We start from the raw sequence: 20,180 nt of genomic DNA, 5'->3' as shown, positions 1-20,180 counted from the left end.
GTGACCCTTCCTAAGCAGCCACAGGCAATTTCTGAGACCAAACCCCTGGGGGCCAGAGCTTGTCTGAGCTGCCTTTTGAGATGCCTCAGGAGGGGCTTTTTGAATCTAGTACTACCCCCCACTTCCAGTTCCTTGAAGCACCCTTATCTGGGGGCATGAGGCTTTCTCTGGAAATGAAGGTGCTTTATTTTTGTGTATCTGTGATGGTGGCAGCTGCAGAGCCCCACCTGCTTGTTGACCTCAAAGATCAGGCATCACTTTTTTTCAAACTTTTATTGAAAAACCGAGGGTGTGCTGTATCCCTTTTCAGAAAAGACGCTTCTCATACCTGTTGGCAGAAGGACCAGCTGTGAGGTGAGGGCAGGAGCATGGAGGCATGGAAGAGACCTCCACCCCAAGGACAGAGGAGTGGAGAGGGTTGGTCACTTACGAATGGAGGCTGTGGACACCACCTTCCACCTGAGCTGAGGATGTTCTCTTCTCAAACTTGAGCTCTCCAGAATACATCATGGCTCTGAAGAGAGGCAGAAGTCAGATGTGGGTAGCTGGCCCTGGACCAGCCCCTCTACCCAATGTCCCAGCTTCCTAAGCTTACCGGACTTGGGTCAAACTCTTGGCACCAATGTCCTGGCAGGAGTGCTGGATGCCGGCAATCAGGTAGGGCACAAATTTGTGTATGGATCCTTTATCCTGCACAGCCCCAGACACCCCCTGGGCCACCTTGATTTTGTCAGCTTCACTGCAGGGAGAGGCAGGAAACAGGCAAAGTCGAAACATGGATGATGCTGCCATTGCAGGGTTAGCATAGGGCAACCGACCTGCCTGTCCCACCTGAAATATCGGTTCTGGCTGCTGAGATGCTTGTCCATGGCATCGAGAGAACCCATACCACGATATTTCTTTAGCCGGATCCCATCAGAGAAGAAATACTCGCCAGGGGCTTCAGTGGTAGCAGCCAGGAGGGAGCCCATCATAACTATGGACAGAAGGAATGCTGGGGGAAGACCCTGAAAGGCATTAGGGAAGGAGACCCACTAGGCTCCCTGAATGTTGGGCCTCACCTGTGGAGGCCCCAAGGGCCAAAGCTTTGGCAATATGGCCCACATTTTGGATTCCTCCATCAGCGATGACAGGAACACCAAAGCGCCGTGCATATTCTGACACCTTGTACACTGCTGTTGCTTGGGGCCGCCCACAGGCCAGCACTGTTGAGACATGGAGGAACAAATGGGGGTGGCGTTAGTGGGAACAGGCAAGAGGCTCTGTGGCCACAAATCAGCACCCAGGAGCTCTCAGTTACACCTGCACCAGGACTGCAGCCTGGTAGAGGAAGAGTCTTGTCTGGGATGGCTGCTGCCTCATCAGCCTTAAACAGTACAAATAGCTGTGATGGCTTCCATTCACCCTTGGCATGTGTGCGTGCATATGTGCATGGCCCAGGGCAGCCTCAGGCACGTGCAGTCAGCAGCCGGGAAAGCTCCGCCCAATTGATATCAGGTGGGGTAGGGGGTCACCGTGCAGTTAGTACCCAGAGACCCACCCCTTGCTCCCTGCATGATGGGTAGCTCAGGCAAGATCAGGGCAGTGGTCGTGTGGAAGGAAGAGTGGACCCCGGAGTTGGTCCTTAAGCTGTGCCTACTGAGGAGATGTGGGCAGAGCAGGGCCTACCTGGTGGAGGTCCTGCCCTACAAACACCCCAGGAAGAGAAGGGAGCTGTGTTCTTGAGCAGCTCCCAAAACCATGGTCTGTCATTCAGTTTGCCCTGCCCACCCGTCAGCACCACAAACCCCGGGAGCTACAGCTACAGTCAACCAAGCAGCCGGGCAGTGGGCAGCTGGGCCGGGCCAGTGGACCGGGCCGGACTTACTATAGCAGCCCGTGACAGTAGAAGGGCATTTGGGGCTGTGGGACTTTATGTCTGGAGGGATCTTGGGAGCCGCTAAATAAAACAAACAGACCAGAGTTTAGAGAGGGCACGGAGCAGGAGCGGGGAGGCCAAGGCTAAGTGGGGGAGGAAGTGGCAGGTGAAGAATGACGAGAGCTCGTCTTACTTCCAGCATGTTACCCATCCAAGGGGCCTGTTTGGCCCTGGGGCTGCCCCTACTGGAGGACTCAATGTAGTTCCCGTAAGAGCACATGGCTCCAGGGCATGTGGGGCTAAGGGCCCTGCTAAAGCCAGGTCTCTGAGGGCCTTGCCAAAACGTGTTCTTACCTTCTTGAGTGATGCAGATGGAGCCACTGCCCATTCCCACCCGCAGGGCATCTACACCAGCATCAATGAGGTTCTTGGCCTGAGCAGCTGTGACCACTGCAAGGAGGAACAGGGAAAGGCTCACATGAAGGTCTACGTGGGAGCCTAGCTCCCCCACTCTCGCCCCACATCCTTCAGTGCCCAGTCTTGTCTCACCATTGCCTCCAATGACTTGGAGACTGGGGTATTTCTCTTTGATGTACTTGATCATGTTGATCTGGAAGATGGAGTTTCCCTGGGAAGAGTCCTGAGACAGGAAGGTAGTCCCAATGAGACTGTGGTATGACAGCTGCTCCTACCACCCCACCTTGCCTGTGCAGCAGCTCACCAAAACTACCACGTCCACACCAGCCTGGGCTAGCAAGTCCAGCCGATACTTGTCATCCTCATGAGTGCCAATGGCTGCTCCACACAGCAGCTGCTTCTTGGCATCTTTGGAGGCCAGTGGGTAATCTCGGTTTTTCTTCAGGTCTGTCCGGGCAATGATGGCCACCAGCTCATCATCTTCATTTACAATAGGTAACTTTCCTGGGGGCAGGGCAGGACATAAATCAGGACCTTGGTCTTTGGTTCCAGAACCCTTCCTACCTCTAGGACTCACCCTTCTTGCTGCGCTGCAGAATTTCATTTGCTTCCTTCAGTGTGATGCCTGCAGGGGCTACCACCAAGTCTTCCCTCTTTGTCATGATCTATAAGAGAGGGGAGTTGTGAGGAATGGCAATAGGAGATCAGGCCTCCCAACAGACCCTGCCCTAACTCAGGGGTGAGGTTCCAAAGACCACCATGTTTACACACCTGCACCCAGACTACCCTCAAGTAAACCCAACAGTCTGCAGCAATCTAGTGGCAAGAGTGAGAATTTAGTAGAAAGGGCATCAGGTACATGGAGCACATTGTGGAGAAAGAGCCACACCAGAGAAATGACAAGAGGAGGCTGAAGTTGGTCCTTGAGCACAGCCCCCACTCTGGGTGTGGCAAAAAATTTGGGTATGCTGGCAAACATTTGGGCAGATTGAAAGCCTTTGGTGGGGAAGGGATGCAGGAACCCCATGAAAGGGTCAGAAACTTAGCCGGGTGTTCATCTTTCCTGGACAGCAGAGGCCCTCAGAGTTGCCGTTTCAGACAACAGAACAGAATCCTTTATCTTTAGCCTGGGCTGTCAGAGTTTGCCTGTGCTCTGTCAGTGGCACCCACCTCTCCCAAAAACCGGTCATGCTCCTCCTCCTTGAGAAAATCAATGTCCCTCGAGGAGATGATGCCCACCAGGCGGCTCCCCATCCGGCCTGTGTCAGTGATGGGGATACCACAGAAGCCATGCCGGGCCTTGGCTTCAAAGACATCCCGCACTCGATCCTTGGGACTGAGGACCACAGGGTCCGTGATGAATCCCTGCTCGTATTTCTGGAAGGGATGGTGAAAAAGGGCACTTCTGAACCACTTTCATCAGACTTTTGGTCTGAAGCCTGGGATCTGTGCCAGCTCCCCCTTTGGCAGTGCCACAGGATCAAATCACACAAACACTTCAAACCCAGAGCTAGGAGACATGAGTGAACTGCAGGCACTGTCCACCTGGCCCTCTTCTGTTGCTTTAAGACACAGGGTCTCAGGCTCTTCTCCTCAGGAATTGAACCCCCACAGTGGGAAAGAAAGGATCCGAAATCAGGAGAATAATTCCCCCACTCCCACCCCACTCCACCTCAGTGCAATTCCCAGGAGCTCTTGACCGTGATATTTTCCCTTCTGACCTTCACTTTACGAACTTCATTGGCCTGGAATTCTGGTGTACAGTTGTGGTGGATGAAGCCAATACCACCTGTAAGCTGCAGGATACACAAAAAGAAAACGGGAAAAGTGACAAAGAAGAAGAGTGGCATGATTGTATGCCTTTGGGAAAGAGAGATGGGGCCCCTGCTTCTGCCCTCACATGCCACAGTGCTCACCGCCATTGCTATGGCCATCCCAGCCTCTGTGACTGTGTCCATGGGTGAGGAAACAAGTGGGGTCTTCAGAGTGATCTTTTTAGTTAGAGCAGAGGTCAGGTCCTAAAGAAATAAGGCCAACTAATGTGCAAAAGCACCTCATATACCTCAGGGTGGTGCCATGTTCCCCGCAAAACAGGTGCTCTCTATGACCTGCATGCCAGTAAGACCATACCATAGCATCCACCCCCAAAAGCAATCTACTGAGGTAGTCGAGAGGGGACAGCAGCACTTTTATCCAACCTTGATACTTAGGATCCAATTCCTGTCCATACTCACCACTTGGTCTGCAGTGAAATCGATGTACCCGGGGAGAATGAGAAAGTCACTAGAGGGGAGGGGAATTGGGAGTAAGGGTCAGGCTTGTGGCAGCCTGAGACGCCATCCTCATAAATCATCTCTTAAGGCATTCCGGCAGAGAGGGAAATGACCTAGCCCGAGTATCACAGGCAAGGCAGAGAACAAGGTAGAGATGGAGACAGCGGACCTTTTCTGCCACCTAGCTGTCATCAGCGCCTCTGGCATCCTGACAACTCCATGTGCCCAGAGAACGGAGTTTCTAACCTGGAAATCTCAGGCACTACCAAGATGCCTCCTCCATCCCGCCCGCTTCAGACCTGTCAAACTGAACCTGAGATGGGTGGGGAGTTTCCGGAACCTGTCCCCCACGCCCGAGCCAAGCGGGCTCAATGGAAGCCCCACCCGGCCTCCCAACCCTGCGCGCCGCTCCTCTCCTGGCCCAGGTGAGCCCGCTAGGCCCGCACTTGTAGGTGAGGCCGTCCCCGCAGTTGAACAGCTGCTGTGCCGTGAGCCCGTCGTCCGGCACGTAGGACGTGCCCCCGCTAATCAGGTAGTCGGCCATGGCTAGCAGGGGGCAAGGCCGCGCGCCTCCGAGGACGGCGCCGCAGAGGCCTCCGCCTTCTGGGCCGCGCCAATATAAACCCGCCGATATCGTCATTGCGCCCAGCACGTCGCCGACGTCAGGACGCAGCACGCACGTACAGAACTCGTACGCCTCTAGGGCGGGGCTGGCGGTAAGGAACGCAAGCGCATAGCACACCCTAGGGCTGTTTCCTGTTGCTACCCCCTCCCGCAGGACCTCGCCCGTCCAACGAACAGGCAAGGCTTTGCTGCCACTGTCCCGCCTGGCTCCTCCCAAATGAAGAGGCGTTGTTCACTAACATGTTGAAAAGACGTGCTTGTCATTCTTAATAAACAACTAGATTAAGAATACATAAGAGAAACAGAGTGGTATCTTTATATGATACACAAGTGTATGTTACAAGATTTCCATCAGGCACAGAAGCCTCAGGTTTAAGGCCTCAATGTTAGGCCAAAAAAAAAAAAAAAAGACATGGTAAAGTTTTTACTTTAACATCTAAAATGTCACTTGTCATAAAGGAGGGTGTAATAGAAATTGTCTTTAATAAATCATAATTGAAGTTCCCCTCATTTTCCTTCCATTAAGATGCTAGGTTTATGTCTGAGCATGAAGAAAGAAAAGACCATGGCTCCCCTGTGGTCAGCGAAGTCTGCCAGTCAGAGTGGAAGCCAGCTGGGGAGATTCCCTGGAGGGTCCATCCATCATTAATTCCATCTTTCTGGAGGAAGGGAAGGGGCGACATTTCTCCTAACAGTCCAAGCCCTTTCCTCAGGCCCCACACAAAAAAGTCAGCCAGCAACTGTCTAGGACATCTGGCTCTCAGGAAACCCAGAGCCCCCATGGGCTGAGAAGTCTGCCACAGCAGGTTTATGAAGATGCACAGGGGGCAAAGTTTCCTTTTACATTTGAAATAGAAGCAGTCTGAAAGGGTTCATAACTACACCAATAAAAAAAGAAAAGAAAAAAAAATGGAGGCCTCTTCTTTAGTGTGAAAGTGTCCGTTTTTTCCTGGATGGTCTCCCTTGCACCATGGCTGAGGGATCTCAGTGCATGGTGCTTGCGTTGGCCACCGCAATGGCCTCCTGAATTTCTCTTATCACCAGGATCCGAGTCAGCATCTGTCCCATCTGCTCTCTGCTGATAGGCTGGACTGAGTACCAGATTGGGCTGTTGGGGGCCACCACCGGCTCGGGCGTCAGGTAAAAGGTGTCATTCCGGCCTTTCACACTCTGGGGGCTGAAGAATACATGGGTAAAAGCTGGGTAAAACCACCATGATCTCAACCCTCCCACCATGAACCTCCTAAACAGATGCTATCTGCAAAAGATGGGAAGCTCTGGAAAGCATGGTGGCACAGCTCCTAAATTCCATGCAGCCAACACACACTACCTCTAGGACGTCCCTTTGGAGTTACTGCAAATGCCAGTGTTAGGCTGCCCATCTTCTGCTCCTCCCTCACACTCTGCCAGGTGTGATTCCTCTGACTAGGGCTCCCAGGGCTCATCTACTTGAGTCCAACCATATCCCACTCTGAACCAATTTCAGCACCCAGAAGGTCCATCTCCAAGTCTTTGCTTATGTTGTTTCCTCTACTCCATCTACTGATAATTCCTCAACTTGATCTGAGGGACTCTGACTTCTCAGCTTGGCTATGATGCTGGGGCCTTTACCTGGACTCACACCCCCTCAACGTTGTGCTGTACTTCTCTTAAGTACTTAGCACATGCCATCCTCTAACAGTTATTCATCCACTGATTCAAGATTTATCAAAGGGCTGCTGTGTGCCAGGCCTGCACTAGGTGCTGATATTAAAAGAAATGAGTAAGACCCAAGAGTCCCTATATTATGGAGTTTACAGGTAAGAGGGGAGACAGACAGCAGTTAAACAGTTACATAAAGACAAGGAAAATAACAAACAGTGGTAAGGGTTACAGAAGAAACAGCCGGAGGGAACAGGCAGGGAATTTGGAAATGCTTCCCTAATAAAGCTCTTTTAAGGATGGATAGGAGCTAACTAGCTAAACAGGCAGGGGGTGGCAGGGTCTGCCCAACAGGGAAAAGTTCTGTGCAGAGGTCTTGAGGAAGGGAGAGCATGATGCCCTTCAGTGGAGAAGAGCCAGTGTGGCTAGAGAGCCAAGAGCTACACGGATATGAGGTTAACAAGGGAGAGTACATGAAAGGCCCTGCTGGCCACATTAGGATTACTGTCTTTCTCTGTAGAGTAAAAGGAAACCACTAAAGGTTTTAATCTAAGTAACACGGTAAAACCTACAATGTAGAAAGATCTTCTGGCATTGCTGTTAAGATGATATACCAAACTGCAGGGGCAGGAGAGAACGAAAGCCAAGGAAAGGAGTTCCCCTTAGATTGACAGTGGTGGTGAGAAAAGGTCAAGGCCAGGAAGATGAAGGGCTATGCTCACTATGTGACAGAGGCAGCCTCTCTGTACCGTCCTCCCTCTACCTTCATCCTCTCTCCATGAAAGTGGACCATCAGGGAGCAGTGCTGGGCACATGCTTTGGGAAAACCAATAAGGTTGCTTCTATATTTAGCTTTTTGGAAGTGTGTTTTTTACTCTGCCTGGGACTAGAGAATGCTTTTGTGCGCACGCGCACACACACAGGTCACCCAGTCACAATAAAGCCTCCTCACCATTTAAAGAGGTAGAAATCGTAGAGCTTGATAGGACATCTCAGTGGATTCTCTGGATTTTCCGTCTGTTCTGCATACATGTCATCTGTAACTATAAAACATACCCCACCACCACCACAGACATGGCATCAGACTGCCTTTACTCAGGCTCAGATTAGAAACCTTAGGCTTCCAGCCATCCCAACCAGGAAATACTGGGAAGGAAAAGGGTGTGAGGCATGGGCAGTGAGTATGAAAGGAAAAGGCAGCTATCATTTCTGGGGTGTCTCTCCTTCTACAAGAGTTTGAAGTTTCTGGCTGGGGAGAAGGGAATGGAAAATTCCTATCCAGCAAATCCCAATCTTCACACTCATTACTAGCCCCCCAGGCACAAGGGCAGGGCAGGACCAGTAGCTCCTGTTTCTGCAACCCCTACCTCTTTCCCCTACCTTTCTGGCCAGTCTGGTGTATCCCAAGTGCCTTCAGGTACCGAATACTCGTGCTTTTATCCTTAGGATTAGAGGGGTTCTTCTTTGTCTGTCGTAAGACCTTGGAGAAGGCCAGCTTCATGTGCTGGTCCACTGTCTTCAACAGGAAGTATCTGCACCACAAGTGAAAGCAAGGCAAAGGGAGGGGTGCCAGGAGGAGACTGTGACTTACCCTCCGCCATCAGGGCTTCAGAGGAGCCGCTGCCCACACTCCCAGAATCTGGGCAGGCCCACACCCAAACACACTGTCTAGTGGAGGAATCTCATCAAGACTGATGGTAGGGATCTGGCAAGGCTGTCTGCCTCACTGGTCAGCACACAAAATGTAGCCAAGTGGGGCTGAAGGCTTTCAGTAGCTCAAAGGCTCTCAAGTATATGTCAAAGGTATTCAGAAGTCCATCTGGATAGTTTCTACCCTCTTCACTGGGCAGATGCCAGCAGTGGCTAAGCATGGAGCCTCTAGAACACTTACTTGGTGTTAAAGAACATGAGGGTGGTCAGCAGGGTGGAAGGGGAGTGAGCGCCGAGCTGCTTGCACTCCCACAGCATCTCCTCAGTCACGTGGCTGGGCAGGACATAGCCTAGGAGGAACAGAGTACTGCTACAACAAAAGGATGGCAGGCGGAGCCTCAAAGGTGCAGGATGGGAGGTGTGAAGCACAACAAGGACCACACAGGAGTACAAGCTTAACTGGAGAAGTCTTCCTGGGATATGGCAGAATCATCTGGAAAGCTTGTTAAAACATAAACAGCTGAGTCCCAACCCAAGTTTCTGGGCAGGACCCGAAAATGTGTGTTTTCAAGAAGTTCCTAACACCACACTTTAAGAACCACTGCCCTACATGATCACTCTCACCTGATGTTAATTCTTCCTCTAATTGAAGATTAATACGGGGTAGAAGAACATCCCTCAGAGAAACACCCAGAAGTATAAGCCAACCTCTCTGCATATATGCAAACTTCTCTGAAAAGAGGGTACAGAGCTTTCATCATACTTTCAAAGGTATCCAGGCCAGGGCCCAAAGAACTGGTATACACGCCCGTTTGCCCTTGTTAAACTTCTCATGTCTTCCATCTCTAGAAAGCAAACCCATTCTCATCCCCTTTGGAAAAAGGGGAGAATGATATTCAGATCTATTATAGGTTTCCTCCATAGGGCAAGTTTTACTGTAAGACCCTGGTTCATAAGCTAACTGAAAGCTGGACAGGGGCTAAGGCAGTGGTTTGATCAAGAGCCCTGGGCAGGCAGGTCTACACCAAAGGAAGATGACACTTCGGCTGATCATCAAGCCCCCTTCATATGTTCATTCAACAGTCAATGTCCAAGTGTAAGTGTGCCAGGGACTGAGGGCATGGTGAAACAGCAACAGACACCAGCATTCTCCTGCAGGAGTTTCAGGATTCTCCAGGCAGGGAGTGAGGGTGGCACTTCTTAGAAGCAGGGGAATGTTCTGCCCAATACATTCCTTTTCTCTGTTCTTGCCAAAGCTGGCCCTCTGACTCCATTAGTGCACTTCCATCTCTTTAGGGAACGTCTGCCTCTACTATTCTATTTTGTGGCCCAATGGCAATGAGATAAACTTCCTTGCTCTCAGACAAATCTTAAGCAGGATGAGTGACAGAAGATAGCCCTCCTCAGGGAAGGCCAGCCCTAGGAGTGGCCCCAGGCATACCTTGGCATGCCCTGTTTTCCCTGGGTTCACTCTGCCACCTGGTGTCACTTCCCTATAACCACTTCTTAACAACACAAAGTGAACTTTAATGCCTGAAAACCAGAACTCCTGGCACGGGCAACAGGAGATACAGGTGGAAACAACATATAAAAGTCTCATAGTTCTGAATCTGAACTGTAAAGCATCAAAATGATCTATTTCATATTAATTTTTTTAGTTAGGCCTAGAAACCCAAGGAGCAATGAGCACCCCTACCATCCAGACTGTGATAACGAAATACCATTTAACACTGAAAAGTACCAGGCTCCATGGAGAACTGATCAATTCCACAATGGGAGACAGAAAATGTCCAGGATAAGCCTGGAACAGTCTGGCAAACCAGAAATCAGGGAAGTAGGATCATGTCAAATGAACTTAAGAGCCAATTTAAAGAGGCTCCAAATGGCCAAAGATGGGACAATTTGTGCATCATTAAAGATAACAAGTGCAATGAATTGAATCATATTAAATATGTTTAAATTAATTAGCTCACAATGATTCTTTAAACAAACAAACAAAAAAACCCCAGCTGGAGGAAGCTGGTGAACCAACTCATTACTGTGAAAACTGCTAAACAAAGAAGAAGAAACAAGCCCTTATCCTGTCTCTTCTATACAATCTATACTGCTAGGAATTCAAAGAGTTGATGAGGGAAAGTTTCTCTTTGTATTTCAGCTAATAATGAAGTAATAACATTAGAATACCACTGCTTGCAACTCGTCATGAATTAACGGATCCAGACATTATGGGCACCTGATGGAAGTAAGCAACCCATCTATGATGTAACCTTGCCAAAAAGAAAACACACAAAAAAAACAAAACTTGATTAATCAAGTCTTTATATGCAACTACCAATTAACTGTAAATACAGGGGACAGAAGAATATGTTAAATTACAGCATGGAGATATAATAGTAAAAATTAGACTTTTTAAAAGGCTAGTTTCTTCCATAAATAAATTGCAAGAAAAATAATCAAGGGGGAAATTAAGGATTAAAGCTAAACATTAAAAGGTATAACAGCAATTTCAATGTGTGGACCTTATCTGCAACTTGACTCAAACAAATAAAATTCTGATATTTATGGGACAATTAGAAATTCGAACAAAGGGTAGAATTTGATGACATTATGGACTTATCTTTTTAAAAAAAAGTATAATAATGGCATTGTGGAATGTCAATAACACATATTAAAATATTTACGGATAAAGTGTCTGGGATTTACTTCAAAATAACATGGTTGGGGGAACAGGCAGTGTATATATGGGACAAGATTTGCCATGGGTACATGGGAGTGCCATTAATTTATTCTGTTTATTTTATATGTGCTTGAAATTTCCATAATAAAAAGTTTTAAAAAGCAAACTTTATATAGCCACACTTGGTTTGAAATTTTGCAAATCATGTACAGTGATTCACTTACTCAGGTGTCTGTTCTAATGACATCCCCTCAGAGAGGCCTCCCTCCTAACGTACCCGTAACACTTTCCATTCTCTGTGCTTTGTTCTTCAAAGCACTTATCATAAATTAATGTGATTATTTATACAGTCTCCCCCGTTAGACTGTAAGCTTCATTTTGTTCACTACTGAATTATATTATGTACACCTGGAACTGTCTGGCACATAGTAGGCACTCAAAAAAATATTTGTTTAAACAATATTTTTTTTAAAAGGTTAAGCATGTAACTATGACGACAAATGTTAACTAGACTAAATCATTTTGCAATATATACATACTGTATCAAATCACTGTTGTACACCTGAAACTAATATAATGTTATATGTCAATTATATCTCAATTTTAAAAAAAGATTAAGAAAAAGTTAAACAACATACATTTTATTAAATCCAGAGCCAGGATTAAAACTCAGATATTCGTGTGGACATAAGGTTTTCAACTCATTTGGGTAAATACAAAGAAGCATGACTGCTGGATCCTAAGGTAAGAGAATGCTTGGGAATTCAGCCATTCTAATAGGTATATAGTGGTACATCACTGTATGTATGTATGTACGTATTTATGCCTGCTGTGCCACGTGGCTTGCGGAATCTCAGTTCCCCGACCAGGCACTGAACCTGAGGCACAGCAATGAAAGCACCAAATCCTAATCAGTAGGCCACCAGGGAACTCCCATCACTGTTGTTTTAATTTGCCATTTCCTGATGATATATGATAAATATCTTTTCATATACTTATCTGCCAGCTTCTTTGGTGAGGCATCTGTTCAGATCCTTGACCCATTTTTTAACTGGGTTCTTTGTTTTGTTATTGTTGACTGTTAAGAGTTTTTTATATATTTTGGATCCCAGTCCTTTATCAGATATGTGTTTTGCAAAGATTTCCTCCCAGTCTGTGGCTTGTCTTTTCATTCTCTTAACAATGTGTTTCACAGAGAATAAGTTTTTGTTTGCTTGTTTTTTAAATTTTAATAAAGTCCAACTTACCAATTTTTTCGTTTCACAGATTGTGCTTTTTGTGTTGTACCTAAAAAGTTACCAACAAACCTGAGGTCACCTAGATTTTCTCCTATTTTATCTTCTAGGAGCTTTATAGCTTTACATTTAGGTCTGTGATTCATTTTTTAAAAAAATATGTGGATGTCCAGTTGTTCCAGCAGTGTTAGTTGAAAAGACTATCCTGGGAATCCCTGGCAGTCCAGTGGTTAGGACTTGGTGCTTTTCACTGCATGGCCCAGGTTCAATCCGTGGTCAGGGAACTAAAATCCCGCAAGCCACATGGCGAGGCCAAAAAAATAAAAGAAAACAAAACAAAAGACTATCCTTTCTCCAATTTAACTGCCTTTGCCCCTTGGTCAAAGATAAACTGGTTATATTCGTGTGGTTCTATTTCTGGACTCTCTATTCTGTTCCATGGATCTATTCTTTCACCAAAGACCTGCACACAATGTTTACAGCAGCTTTATTCATAATTACTGAAACATGGAAACAACCAAAATGTCCTTTAATAGGTGAATGGATAAACAAACTGTGGCACATTCATAAAATGGAATATTATTCAGCAAAAAAAAAAAGAAATGAGCTATCAAGCCATGAAAAGACATGCAAGAACATTAAATGAAGTTATTGAAAGAAATTAACACTAAATTATTCTAACTATATGACATTCTGGAAAAGGCAAGATTATGGAGACAGTAAAAAAGATCAGAGGTTGCCAGAGAGTCAGGGGAAAGGAGGGAGGGATGAATAAGTGGAACACGGGGGATTTTAGGGCAGTGAAACTTCTGTATGATGCTGAATTGTAGACACATGTCATTATACATTTGTCAAAACCCACAGAATATACAACCCAAGGAGTGAACTCTAATGTAAACTTCAGGCTTTAGTTAATAATAATGTACCAAACATGGGCTCATCAATTTTAACGAATACACTACACTAATACAAGATACTAATAATAGGGGAAACGCTGTGTGAGGGAGTATATGGGATTCTCTGTATCTCCTGCTCAGTTTTCCTGTAAACCTAAAACTGCTCTTAAAAATAGTTTATTTTTTTAAAAAAAAACAAACACCTCAAACATTCTACTGCGAAACTCATGTTCTTTCCAACACAACATGCTGCCCAGGGTATCCATGGGTAAAGCAAAAATTATGTTCTATATATGTAGAACGTATGTTTAAACGTAAGGGGAAAAAAACTCAATATGTAATATAATTAACCTACAGATGAAATAGTTCATAATTCTTAATTTTTGCAAGGATTCTAATTTGAATCAATAAATTTTAATAGGGAAAAAAAATGGAGTAACTACCCCACACTCTGCATGCCCCTGTGTCCTTGCCACACTGGAACCAGCCAGATTCTCTGTCTGGTGAGCCATGCCCCTTCCACATCAGGCCAAGAAGCACAGAGACTGATGTTTGGGGCCTGGGATTTATAGCCTCCTCACCCACATGCTATATCACAGCTAGCCACACAAGTAGCTGATCTTTTTTTTTTTTTTCCTCCCCAGCTGATCTTTTTAAAACCCAGGTGCTAAAGACATCCAAGGACTAGGAAGATTCTTACCAAGTGGAGTGACTCGGGGCTGAACGTCCTTCAGAACTTCATGCAGCCACTCCGTGAATCGAACATAATAAAGATCGGAGAAAATGTCATCAACCCGTCCATTTTCAAAAAGATACTAAAAGAAAAATAATCAATAAAAGTTGTCGGTAGTCTCTTGGGCAAGTTGTCGAGGGGAAGCAAACATTTTTCTACCAGTACCCTCAACTCTCCCTACCCATTCGTCCCCCATTAACAAAACAACACACCAAGTCAAAACTGTCCAGCGGGGACCTCCCTGGTGGTCCAGTGGTTAAGAATCTGCCTTCCAATGCAGGGGACTCGGGTTCGATCCCTGGTTGGGGAACTAACATCCCACATGCTGCGGGGCTACTGAGCCCATGCACCACTACTAGAGGGAAGCCCACACGCCGCAACGAAAGATTCTACGTGCTGCGACAAAGAGCCAACGCAGCCAAATAAATAAATTTTAAAAAAACTGTCCACTGTGTGGCACTTTCACAGTATACTTCAGCATGTGAACTGACTCTCACAACACTCTTGAGAGTTGGGTCAATGGAGCAGATTTTGTGAATGCTATTTCACCCAAGCAAGGCATTGTCTTGTGGTAGCAAAAATCACGATGTGGGCTCCAGGGCCAGCCTCTTATTAGCTATGGTATAAGTTTAGTAACTCATGCGAGTCTTTTAACTTTGGGGGCTCAGTTTCCTTGTTTGTAAATGGAGATGACTGTGCCTGCCTTCCAGGAGTGAGAGAGCATGGAATGAGACAAAGCATGTAGAGCAATTCACCCAGTGCTCTGGGTGACTGGTTAAGAAAGAGGAACAAAGTGGAAGATGGGCTTTTCTCAGGCCTAAGCAACAGGGTGAGTCCTAGTTAGCAACTGTTCTTCCATCATACTGTGGACTTCTCCACAATAGCATTCAAACACTAAGAAATCCACCTCTGCTCTCCTAAACTGCCAGTCCTAAAATGAATTTCTCTGTTAATCTTCATCTTAGATGTCCTGAAAACCTAACTACAGTTGTATATTCTAGCTAGACACTTCCAAATAACTATTTTGTATTAATGCGGGAAACAATGAGAAGACAAGTTACATGTCAGCACGAGACTTTTTTCTGGATAAATTGCTTTTCTGCAAACTACATGTTTACTTTAATGAAAAGTGTTATATAAATGTTCCATGATAAAAAAAGGCTCTAAGGTAATATAGCAAATTTTTTTTAAAAAAATTTTTATTTATTTATTTATTTATGGCTGTGTTGGGTCTTCATTTCTGTGCGAGGGCTTTCTCCAGTTGTGGCAAGCGGGGGCCACTCTTCATCGCGGTGCGCAGGCCTCTCACTATCGCGGCCTCTCTTGTTGCGGAGCACAGGCTCCAGACGCGCAGGCTCAGTAACTGTGGCTCACGGGCCTAGCTGCTCCACGGCATGTGGGATCTTCCCAGACCAGGGCTCGAACCCGTGTCCCCTGCATTAGCAGGCAGATTCTCAACCACTGAGCCACCAGGGAAGCCCATATCAAATATTTTAATAGATGTTTCTCTAGATAGTGGGATTATGATGATGTTTATTTTATTTTTTAAAGTGAATATGTAGATCTTTTCCAATTTTAAAAAATTCATTATATAATTGAAAGAGAATGTCTTTACTGTAACCACTTGCTTGTCATTTTACTAATTTGACTACCCAGCAAATACCCAATGGGAACACAGCTCAAACATGTTCCTGTGAAGTTCTGTTTCCTACCTTTTGAATACACAGGAAAATATAGTACAGCACATCTGGGTCATAGGGTTCACCTTCTCCATTTCGAGCTTCCCGTGTCATTAGACAGAGCCCATAATTCAACTCGGCCACAGCAGAAGAGATGAGATCTTCCTGGAATCGCAGCAATTGACGCCCTGCAACACAAGCCCCAGAGGTTAGTGAGGGTCCTGGCAACAGCCATCTCTTTACTGGTTGCTCATATCCCTGGAAGGAGGTTTCAGAGCAGACACCACCCATGAAGGTGCTGGGATGAAAATGGTCACCTGTATCTACGATCAGAACTAGCCTACAAAGACAATAATCCTGTTTGCCCTATTACACAAAGGGTTTCCTTCCCACAATCCTTCCTACCTCACGTATCCCCCCAATTATTATTAGGACCAAGACATGAAAGCAAAAACACAAAATCCACCCTCTGTAATATGAGGAAGTATGTGAGGATAATGCTAAGGAAGAGGGCCCCTGAGTGCACTCACTAATTCATATCTCCTCCCAGAAGTCTCTCTGTCCCAGAAACCCATGTGTACAAAAATGCCTGATCTTGGGCAAACCCCACAAATTCTGCTCATTTACAGTAGGTCCGGCCTGCTTGTTGCTTGTCTTGAATTCAGCATACTATTTCAGATGGTGCTCCCTAGTGCCCAGAGAGCCAAGGGACACCACTTTCCTGCCATTCTGTCCTCCTGCTGCTTAAGTACCATTGCATTTTTGACAGAGTCCAACCCCCTTTCCCTCCCAAACACTTACTCCCAATGGGTGCCAGTCTGTTCTGAGCATCCTTCTCTAGCTCAGCGTTCTTGGTCTGTGCCCAGTTTTTCCATACTTCAAGCCCTTCTTCTGGCTTCAGAGAATTTGGAAGCAGAAGTTCTGGGGAAGGCTGTGGCTGTGACTGTGGTTCAACTTCAGCAACTTGGACAGTTTGAGCCTATGAGAGAGAAACCATCAAAATGTGTCCAAAGGCCTTTTGGCAAAACTGCCGGAAAAATGTTACTTATAGTAAAAAACAAAAACAAAAAACAAATGTACCATACTAATGTTAGATGTTAATAACTGCAGAAATTGGGTGTGGGGTTTATGGAAATTCTGCGATTTTCCTATAAGTCTAAAACTGTTCTAAAAAATAAAAAAAAATCTCAAAAAAAAAATGTTACTTATAGTTCTTTTAATTAAAAAACCTCTCTTCTCCTTGCTGTCCTACTTTCAAGAACCTCTGGAGTTCTATTCTTTACTCCAGAGACAGCAAAGGCTAGTGCAAAGCTCCTCAGTCTTGGTTGTACTTCTGAACCTCTGATTTAAAAACACCAATACCTGAGCTCCACCCCAGAATCTCTTTTTAAAGAGGTATCAGTCTTTTTAAAACCTTCCCATGTAAAAAGGCAATTCTAACGTTTAGTTACTGCTCAGAACTACTGGCACAAAGCACTGCTCATCAAACTACAATGCACAAATAAACCCTTTGGGGATTTTTATTTTTTTATTTTTTTATTTTTTTTACACATCTTTATTGAAGTATAATTGCTTTACAATGCTGTGTTAGTTTCTGCTTTATAACAAAGTGAATCAGTTATGGGGATTTTATTAAAATGCAGATTCTGATTAGAAAGACCTCAGGTGGGACCTGAGATTCTGGCATTTCTAACAAGCTCCCAAATAAGGAAGCTGGTCTGCAAACTATACTTTGAGTACCAAGTGTCCAGACTGTTAAACTTGGCTGCACCTTAAAATCATCTGGCTGATTTTAAAAAACACCCATGCCTGGGCCTTATCCACAGAGATTCTGATTTAATTGGTCGAAGGTGGAAGCCTGCCAGCAGTAGTTTTAAAAGCTCTCCAGGTGATTCTAATGTCCAGTCATGGCTGAGAATCATCCTTCATGTTCCTTCTCAATAATACTGTTTTGGCTCATAAGGACATTTTCTAGAGACAGAAGGCACTGTTTTGTCTTCCTGTCTCCAAAGGAAGAGTAGTCCCATCCTCAATGGTCTGACAGCCAAACCATGCAGCCAAAGGGGCAGAGAATGTCCATGACCTTCAATCACAATCCCCATCAGGCAGGATAGACACCAACACAGATACAAAGCACAGGTTCTTGGGTCTCACACATCTATCTACATTGTGAACAAATTCCCTTGAGCAGTTTTCCATGCCAGGGCCTACTAAAGGGCTGAAGAATGCCAAATCATTCAAATTGAAGGCAAAATAATTTATTCATGACACAAATTTGCTTATCAATAAATAAAAATAAAAACTACCTTACTAGCTTTGATATAAGATACATGATCAAACAAGGAGATAAAAGAAATACCAGTGCTAGGCCCTTAAATGTCTGTCAACCCTGGAGCTCCCCTCTAGACACACTTCTCAGTTCAACTACCATTCTCCTTGGTGAGTCTCAACCACCTTCCCAGTTTAGATCTCCATGTTTGTGGAAATGATTGCTAACTCTGTGACTCTATGCTAGACGGTCCCTTAATATACCCAGTGGGTACTGTACATCTCCAGCTGAACATCTGAAAGCCACCTCACATTAACATCTATGGAGAGAATTCATCACTTCGCCCATCCAGAAGTATTCTCCTCAGAGTTCCCTCTCTTACCTTGTTCAATGGCAACACCATCTACCCAAGCTAGAAATCTAGGAGTCTGACTGGGTAAGCAGGTGGGGGCCAGAGGATGTGGGGCAGTGCTTCTCTGTCTTATTAGCCAGGGTCCCTTCACTGTGTGCCTCCACCCACTACATGTAACACTCCTAATCATCCTGACAACCAAAATTCTTCTACACATGTTCAAATGTCTATCAGTGGGTAGGGGAAGTAGAAGTCTCATCCAGGTTGAAAACTACTGATGCAAGTAAGGCCTTCCACACTTGGTGTAGAGTTTTTCCTATTTGTGATGGAGACCTGAAAAGAGTTTTAAGTTGGGAAGTGACATAATCTTACATTTTAAGGAAATTATTCTTGAGCTGTAGAAAATGGATTAAAGAGCAAAAGTGGAAGTAGGTGCTGGTGGCCAAGACCAGGATGGTGGCAGTGAAATGATTTAAGAGATTCTGAGATGTTTGGTGGTAGAATCAATGTGGCTTGTTGATGAATTGACTGTGAGGAGTAAGGTAAAGCAGGCTCAAGGATCTCAAGGATGACTCCTGGGTTTCTGGCTTAAACAAATGGGTGGATGATGGTATCACTTTTTGAGATGGGATAGTTTTTGATAGTAGTAGAGGGGATGTTAATGAAGCGCTGAGATATCTTTAACAAATGCAAGTAAATAAATAAGTAGGCTGGGGCTTCCCTGGTGGCGCAGTGGTTGAGAGTCTGCCTGCCAATGCAGGGGACACGGGTTCGAGCCCTGGTCTGGGAAGATCCCACATGCCGCGGAGCAACTGGGCCCGTGAGCCACGGCTGCTGAGCCTGCGTGTCTGGAGCCTGTGCTCCGCAATAAGAGAGGCCGCGATAGTGAGAGGCCCGCGTACCGCGATGAAGAGTGGCCCCCGCTCGCCACAACTAGAGAAAGCCCTGGCACAGAAACGAAGACCCAACACAGCAATCAATCAATCAATCAATAAGTAGGCTGCTGAATGTATGGGAAAGGTCCTAAGGGGAAAGGTACAGTCTAGGGATAAAGATCTGTGTGTCAATGCAGTACATGGGTTAAGACATGGGCTCTAGAGCCAGCCTGTCCAAGGTTGAATGCCAACTCTGCTACTTACTAAAAGGTGGCTTTGGCCCTGTTGTTTAATCTCTCTGTGCCTCAGTTTCTTCATTTGTAAAATGGAGATAGTAGTACACACCTCTTAAGGTTGGTGTGAGAATTAAATGAGTTAATATATGCAACACTAAGGACAGTGCCTGGCAGATAGTGTCAGTGATTATCACCTTCTGCAGCAGACATCTAGAGGATTCTGAAAATCATGACAATGGAGAGAAATCCCTTGGGGAGAAGAGAGGGTTAGTACAGAGCTTTGAGAAACAACATGTATGGCTCAGACAGAAGAGAAGGAGGCTTCAGCAAAGTCTCCTGAGAAGGAAAAATAACCAGTGGGGTAGGAGGAAGACCAGGAGTGCATAATAACATGGAAGTCCAAAGGAGAGTTTCAAGAAGACAGGCATGGTCTGTTGTGCTGTGTGTTGCTATAATTGAGATAAAAACAGACACGTCTGTTGGATCTGGCCACAGGGAGGTAGGTCACTGATGACCTTGACAAGAGCAGACCCAGTCATGAGTTGAAGGGAAAACTGGTTAGCAAGTAGAGTCAGCCTGTGCAGATAATCCTTTTGAGAACTCTGGGAATAAAGTAAAGTGGAGAAATAGGGGAACAGATGGAGGTGGGTGTGAGGTCAAGGGAGGGAGGTTTAGCCACAAATCTGGTTTTAAACACAGGATATAAAAGAGCTTTCAAAAAGGGTATGCCAGGTGAAGGAACACATCAGCTCTCCTTAGGGTTCA

The 20,180-nt window shown here is 45.8% G+C and overlaps 2 protein-coding genes across 5 annotated transcripts in view; both read right to left on the bottom strand.

Moving 5' to 3' along the window:
* Positions 1 to 234: 234 nt before the first annotated feature.
* On the bottom strand, positions 235 to 5,158 carry IMPDH2 (inosine monophosphate dehydrogenase 2). Of its 3 annotated transcripts, XM_068559560.1 has the most exons (15): positions 4,995 to 5,158; positions 4,510 to 4,558; positions 4,192 to 4,293; positions 3,997 to 4,071; positions 3,446 to 3,652; positions 2,853 to 2,940; positions 2,580 to 2,779; positions 2,408 to 2,498; positions 2,213 to 2,308; positions 1,868 to 1,939; positions 1,062 to 1,205; positions 832 to 976; positions 596 to 739; positions 431 to 514; positions 235 to 328 (listed from the first exon to the last, which is right to left on the bottom strand). In XM_068559560.1, the coding sequence occupies exons 1-15, from the start codon at positions 5,090 to 5,092 to the stop codon at positions 307 to 309; spliced, it is 1,617 nt and encodes a 538-aa protein (XP_068415661.1). In that variant the 5' UTR covers positions 5,093 to 5,158; the 3' UTR covers positions 235 to 306. The 3 variants fall into 3 exon arrangements, with proteins under 3 accessions (XP_068415661.1, XP_068415663.1, XP_068415662.1); XM_068559562.1 differs by lacking the exon at positions 4,192 to 4,293; XM_068559561.1 differs by lacking the exon at positions 1,868 to 1,939 and having other exon boundaries at positions 236 to 328; positions 4,995 to 5,156.
* Positions 5,159 to 5,413: 255 nt separating this feature from the next.
* Positions 5,414 to 20,180, bottom strand: part of QRICH1 (glutamine rich 1) — a 55,695-nt gene continuing 40,928 nt past the window's right edge. For both annotated transcript variants that reach the window (XM_068559557.1, XM_068559558.1), the window contains exons 4-10: positions 16,485 to 16,662; positions 15,717 to 15,871; positions 13,972 to 14,086; positions 8,705 to 8,813; positions 8,194 to 8,345; positions 7,766 to 7,856; positions 5,414 to 6,349 (exon numbers count right to left, since the gene is read on the bottom strand). In XM_068559557.1, the coding sequence (XP_068415658.1) occupies positions 6,157 to 6,349; positions 7,766 to 7,856; positions 8,194 to 8,345; positions 8,705 to 8,813; positions 13,972 to 14,086; positions 15,717 to 15,871; positions 16,485 to 16,662 (993 nt within the window). In that variant the 3' untranslated portion in view covers positions 5,414 to 6,156. The remainder of the gene's footprint in view (positions 6,350 to 7,765; positions 7,857 to 8,193; positions 8,346 to 8,704; positions 8,814 to 13,971; positions 14,087 to 15,716; positions 15,872 to 16,484; positions 16,663 to 20,180) is intronic.

Source organism: Eschrichtius robustus, chromosome 12 (genome assembly GCF_028021215.1).
Source record: "Eschrichtius robustus isolate mEscRob2 chromosome 12, mEscRob2.pri, whole genome shotgun sequence".
Classification (NCBI taxonomy): Eukaryota; Metazoa; Chordata; class Mammalia; order Artiodactyla; family Eschrichtiidae; genus Eschrichtius; species Eschrichtius robustus.
This window is presented reverse-complemented; position numbering and strand designations above follow the sequence as displayed.

Bases quoted from the DNA above. Each gene is read 5' to 3' on its own strand.
- IMPDH2 (XM_068559560.1), bottom strand. From the start codon at position 5,092: ATGGCCGACTACCTGATTAGCGGGGGCACGTCCTACGTGCCGGACGAC. The intron at 3,653-3,996 runs GTCAGAAGGGAA...CATCCCTTCCAG, and splicing joins ATGAAGTTCGTAAAGTGAAG to AAATACGAGCAGGGATTCAT. The intron at 977-1,061 runs GTGAGGCCCAAC...TTCTGTCCATAG, and splicing joins GGCCCTTGGGGCCTCCACAG to TTATGATGGGCTCCCTCCTG.